The sequence below is a fragment of the Bidens hawaiensis genome, unplaced genomic scaffold (assembly GCF_021521415.1).
Source record: "Bidens hawaiensis isolate Kalapana, Puna unplaced genomic scaffold, B.hawaiensis_p1.1 tig00015448_1, whole genome shotgun sequence".
NCBI lineage: Eukaryota > Viridiplantae > Streptophyta > Magnoliopsida > Asterales > Asteraceae > Bidens > Bidens hawaiensis.
The window spans coordinates 125,523-131,837 of NW_027492380.1; the positions used below are offsets into that span (position 1 = coordinate 125,523).

General features: G+C 39.1%; 1 protein-coding gene and 1 pseudogene across 1 annotated transcript; one reads left to right on the forward strand and one right to left on the reverse strand.

Moving 5' to 3' along the window:
- The first annotated feature begins 572 nt into the window (after nucleotides 1-572).
- On the forward strand, nucleotides 573-2,166 carry LOC143549197 (uncharacterized). The gene is made up of 3 exons (XM_077040161.1): nucleotides 573-944; nucleotides 1,048-1,195; nucleotides 1,870-2,166. Exons 1-3 carry the CDS (start codon nucleotides 573-575, stop codon nucleotides 2,091-2,093), a joined length of 744 nt encoding a protein of 247 aa, XP_076896276.1. The 3' UTR covers nucleotides 2,094-2,166.
- Nucleotides 2,167-2,504: 338 nt separating this feature from the next.
- LOC143549200 (phosphatidylinositol 4-kinase gamma 8 pseudogene) lies at nucleotides 2,505-3,956 on the reverse strand (annotated as a pseudogene).
- Nucleotides 3,957-6,315: the final 2,359 nt, after the last annotated feature.

Here is a 6,315-nt window from a genome sequence, read left to right on the forward strand (position 1 = left end):
TTCAGCTTTGTTTCTTGATTTTTCGCCACCGGTTACATGCTTATTGCCGTTGCACGAATTACGCGTATGCATTCGGGTTATGTGTGCACTATTATCAAGTGAATCACGTACCGACATTGATTATGCGGTTGACGTTAGATTGTACGCGCACTCCGACGCACCGCGTGGGCACCCAACTAGTTTTATTAAAAGCTCCAGCTACTCTGTCAAACACCTAAATATATCTAAAACGCTACAGCTAACAGTTAATAGCTACCAGCCACCACTAACATCCACCAGCTAGTTTTACCAAATATACCCGTAGCGTGGCTTCATCTGTCGCAAATCAGAGGACCTACAACCATTTGAATTTCTATAATACAAACTATATTCATTGTCGTACAATAAATAATATTTACAATATAACAAGTTACACTAATTTTATAGCAAATATCATGAAACTATGAATTCACAAAGCTTCCAGGTTTCTAAAGCCTCCTCAGCCACATGAACCATAGCACTAAGTAAATCAAACAAGCAACAACTCAAACCAAACCAACCAAACCAAACCAAACCAACAACCAAACCGGATCATGGCGATTTGCTCACTCCCACTCATCTCATTAATTCCCAAACTACCCTCCATCTCCCGCCATTTCCAGTCTTCTCTCTCCAACAGCAATAGTCAGTTATCGTCCACGTCATCATCCACTTTCAAGCCGTTAGCATCTTATCGTTTTCCACCTGGCCGACGTTCCATCGAAGAAGAAGAAGATGACGAGGACGTGTTATTTAACGGCAGCGGTAGTAAGTTCACGGAGGCAGTGGCGTTATTTAACGGCAGAGATTACCACGGATGCCACGACCTTCTAGAAGCTATTTGGAACGATTCTGAAGACCCGACCCGGTCTCTGGTCCACGGGATCTTACAGTGCGCTGTAGGTTTTCATCATCTGTTCAATCAGGTACGTTGTTATCTTATTATTATTATTATTATTATTATTCCAACGGATTATTACTTCAATTTCAACAATTGTTTGTTAATTTGATTAATGCTGTTAATAATAGAATCATAAAGGTGCGATGATGGAGATTGGAGAAGGATTATGCAAGTTACGGAGGTTGAATTTTGAGAATGGACCTTTTCATCGGTTCGAGAGAGATGTGTCTGCGGTTTTGGAGTTCATTTACCAGACTCAATTAGAATTTGCCGCCTGTGAGTTCATGTTTTAACCTAATTTACATTATGCAGCAGATTAAGTAGATGATTGATACTTGTTTTGTGGTTCATGTTTTAGCCTAATTTGCATTTGGTGAGCAGATTAAGCGTTTAGTAAGCAAATCGACACTTGTTTGGTGGTTCATGTTTTAACCTAGTTTGCATTCGGTGAGCAGATTAAGCGTTTAGTAAACAAATTGATACTTGTTTGGTGGTTCATGTTTTAAGCTAGTTTACAATATGCAGCAGATTAAGCGGTTGTTAAACAGATTGATACTTCTTTTGTGGTTCATGTTTTAACCTAATTTACAATATGCAGTAGTTTAAGCGGTTGTTAAGCATACTGACACTTGTTTTGTGGTTCATGTTTTAACCTAGTTTACAGTATGCAGTTGATTAAGTGGTTATTAAACAGATTGATACTTGTTTTGTGGTTCATGTTGTAACCTAGTTTACAATATCAGCCGATTAAGCGATTATTAAACAGATTGATACTTGTTTTGTGGTTCATGTTTTAACGTAGTTTACAATATGCAGTAGATTAAGCGGTTATGAAACAATTTGATACTTGATTTATGGTTCATGTTTTAACTTAATTTACAGTATGCAGCAGATGAAGTATATAGTAAGCAAACTGATACTTGTTTTGTGGTTCATGTTGATCCGATTAGGTAACGATGATATGTGTGTAGCTATGGATCAGTCAGAGACATCATACAAGCTTCTTGGTGGTTATGGTGCTGGTGAGCATCTGTACTGGTTAGAAATGGATGGATCTGCAAGCTTGTTCATAGTGTTTTGCCCTGATAGATCTGTTACCAGTGCTCACCAACCAAGGGTTAGACTTCCAATCCTTTATGCTTCTCAAGAACACCTTATGGAGCTAGATGTATAGATTTAAGCAAATATATGAATAATAATATGATAAATTCATTTCTTTCATATCATTTTGTACCAAAGAACACAAAATAAAAAAGCATCTATTACATCCAATTCAGTATAATAAACATTAAGCATATCTATACACCTACAACACGCTACCTAGGCACCTATCTGAGTTCTATATAGCTTAAATTAATATAAAGAAGGGAAATCAACCTAAAGGGTATATGGAAAGGATGGCAGATTGGCCCTTCGCTTTTCCGACATATAAATTATTTACAATCTACAACAATATAATAGTAGTTTTGGCCATGTATAATGTACAACAATTAGTACCTGCTTTTGTTCACGAAATCAACTTTCTCTTCAGAATTCACAAGAATTTCCTAGCCTCTGTTTCAACAAGTTTTTGCTCTTTTTCTCCTCAAGTCTCTGGTAAAAGCTCGTTGAAATATTCCAAGAACAAAGACCATTCATCTTCCTTCATTTCCTCAAACGAAACACACACACCTGTCTCATGATTGTTTCTTAGTACTGGTGTCCCGGCTGGACCACAACCGTCTTTAACATCACATTTTTGTACTAATCGGGCCAAACGTGCATCACTTAACTTACTCCTTTTTGGTAGTTTATCAGTTGTTGAATGTATTGAAACACCCTCGTTCTGGTTCGGGTTCGGGTTCGGCCCGTCCGCAAACTCCTTAACAAATGCAAACATTTCATCAAATTCTTTACTTTCATCCTTCCTGTCCCCTGTTATGTCCATATCCGTGTTATTCTTTGCGTTTACACAAATAGTTTCCAAAATACTCCAATTTTCTTCACCTCCGATAAAATCCCGAGTCATCATTCGACCTATGTCAGCAAGAGAAAGCCCAGCAGCAGTAGCTCGTTTCAAGAAAATGGTACAAACTATGAAAACACGCACAGAGCATTCTCTAATCAACGGAAGCTCGGTTCTTAAAAGTTCAGCGTCTTTAAACGGATCAAGATTTGAGATATAATCAGTTTCTGTTTCTGAAAGTGGCACCGAAGCTTGGGGCCAATGTAGCCATTCGAAATATGGGTCATCTAACGACTCGGGCAAACAAAACCCGTGGTCAATCGGGACAAGTTCAGCCATCCCAGCGACATAGCTACCATGAACATTCTTTACAAGCATGTTACCCGCGTGTCTGTCAAGATTAAGGAGCCGAACGTCAAGTATACCAATACGATGAACCGAACTAACCGAGAAGCCCGACGGGCCCAAATCTCCCGCATCTGTTTCATGCTCTACATATCGTTGAATCGATGTGATTTTAAAAGGTGGGTCGGTATTGGTTTTATTAACATTAAACTTGACATGACATATTTTAACAAGCGCTGAGGGAGGAACACCTGCAAAACCGCCATGGTCAAGCAAATAAGCAGCCAATTCCCGTAGGCCCGTTTCACCTACCCGGATGGATCGTTTTATCCCAGGCTGGCCCAACATCCGACCCGCAAAACCTTTAGGATTATTAAACGCCATTGGTTCTTCATCAGCCGGCTTAACAACCGCAATAGTGCTACCTTTTCTTGATTGCAAATAGTAGGCCCCACCAAGGCCAGTTGGCACAGGCGTGGGTTTGACCCCAGTTGCTAACGCAATGGCAACCTCGGCAACAAGCACGTGAACCTTTGGAGCCTTACGACCGCAGACGATTTCGATACGCGGGTTGGGTGACTCAACGTCTTTGGTGGTTACATAAAGGCATGGGGTGGAATAGCTTTTGTGGATATATGTAATGGTTTGGGTGAAATCATGCAAATGAGAGTAAGATTGGAGGCGGCATTTGGGCAGTCGGGCAAGGGGCTTGAACGTTTGATGAGGGCGATCAATGACTACAGCCATCCTGGTTGGTTATAAGAATGGCTGCACAAATAAAGGTTTTAAGAAAATCTTTCAGAGGGTTCGTCTTTCCGTAGGAGATTAGCCATCACATGCATGCCTACCAATTACCAAACAAAACATGTTTCTTATTATTGATTATTATTCATGGGAAAGACAGATATGTTTGTTATATATATATATATGCATGGCCTTACTTGGGGTTGGCATAATGCTGCTGCAAATATATGTCAAATGCAAGATAGAGGCCGCTAGTCTCCGACCACCATCGTAAATTCCCTCGCTCCACCGTTGGAAGATCGCCACAATAAACTGCAAGCAAACAATATCTAGCATGTTAATTAATGCATGCAATTGTTGTTAAAATGATAACAAAAGAAGGGGAAGCGAGACGAGACGAGACCCTGAACACTGGTGAGGCATTCAGGGAGCGAATCAGCAAAAAGGAGAGCGCGAGAGAGAAATATGAAGTTCATCACAAAGAACAAATATACGAAGGCTGATAGATAGAATAATAATAATATTAAAAAATGTAGAAGACGAAGAAGAAAGAACGAATCCAATCCAATCCCCCACACCCTTTCTTCTCTCTCCTTCCTGCACCCCCTTTTAAAGAGATTGATTGGCGTTCGCCTACAAATCAGGGAGTGTGGGTGCTTTACAAAATATAGGATGCATGGATGGAGGATGCCTAGCTTAAAATAATAATGTTTATTATTTTGAAATTTTAAAGGCTTTACATGTTGACGTGCACTCAACGGTTGACTTATCGAACTAACTCAAACTTAAAGGCGTAAAGCAATGGCCATCGATCCACTCTCCTCCCGCTTACCATGGCGGCTCAATCATTTAGAAGTAGCGAAGGCAAGCGAACCCGAACTTGATGAGTAACCCATTTGGGATGCTTAACGGAAAGGGAGTTTGCTTATAAAATTATTTTAAAAGGAATTTACGGGATGTCATGGACTCACAGGTATGGTACTGGGCAGCCCCGACTATAAGGGTGTGCCATGTGGGGCCCGGCGGCGGGCACGTGTATTTTTGGGGCACAATTTTTCTGAAAATTTTCGATGTTATATATATAAAATATCGAACGCTTATAATCTCACTATTTTTATAATACTCAAACACATTTTAGACCCATTTTTTGTAATTGCCAAAAACTTATGTGTCCATTAAAAATTGAAAAAGGTCCATTAGTTTTAGTTAATCAATAAAAGTTAAATAAATAAAAACAAGAAATGATAAGCGGGATAACTACAAAGTCGCCTTCGAACACCAGCAGTAGCTGTAGCGTCTGCAGAAAGGAATTTTTTGAAATTACAATTATTGAAATATTATTTACAATCCACAATGACTAAGAAAGACTTAGCGGGTTGACGATGATAGCCTTAGCAAACGGAATATCAGATGCCATAAGCTGCGAAGAGTTGATTCATCAATTTGCTATCAAGAATGTTAGGAGAGTTAACAAATCCTTGGTTAGCTATTAGCCTATACATACTACTTTAATCGGCGTATAAAAAAACGTGATCTTTTAGTACGTTAAAGCTTAAGGGTATATTTTTTTCCAGCTCGGCTGGGGCACGCAACTTCTCAGGGCCGGCCCTGGTATCAGGTAATACTCACGATAACCCAAGACATTCTTACTCGTTTATTCTAACCAGGGACGGTTCTTTCTTTGGGTCAAACCGGGCCGCGGCCCCACCATCTTTTTCGTTTGCATTTTTATCGGAAAAATTCCAAAAAAATTATATTTATTAAGTCCGGCCCAACCATATTATTTGAGTCTGGCACATCCATGTTATTTGAGGCTGGCTCATTCTTATTATTTGAGTCCGGGCCAGCCACGAAAGGTTAAAAAATAAAGCCTAGTACAAAAAATAAGCCCAACTTTTGTTGGATGCAAATTTTCCATCTTAATAGGCATGTCATGTGTAGATGACCGGGTCGAACCTATTGGGCCCGTGAGATTCATTAATATATAATAATGGGTTTATGAGGTTGCAATTAGGGTTTTATTATATTTTGTAATGTCTTAACTAGCAAGTTAGGTTAGATATATAAACCGAGTTATGGTTAGACATTAGAAACACACACAGATGCAATCGAGTTATGTGTAATAGGGGTTTTTGAGTTATATTTCCTCTATATAATATTGAGAGTTAATTCAATATTAGTTATTGTGTACTTACGTTTGGTGAGTTATATTAATTCGTCCTTGAGATTTTAGTCCGGCCCATCCATATTATTTGTGTAAGAACGGTAATTTGAATGATTGAATTTAAATTTAAATTTAAATTATTGATTGGTATTTGATATGATTGATTGAATATAGTACGTTTTAATTGTTTGACCCGAC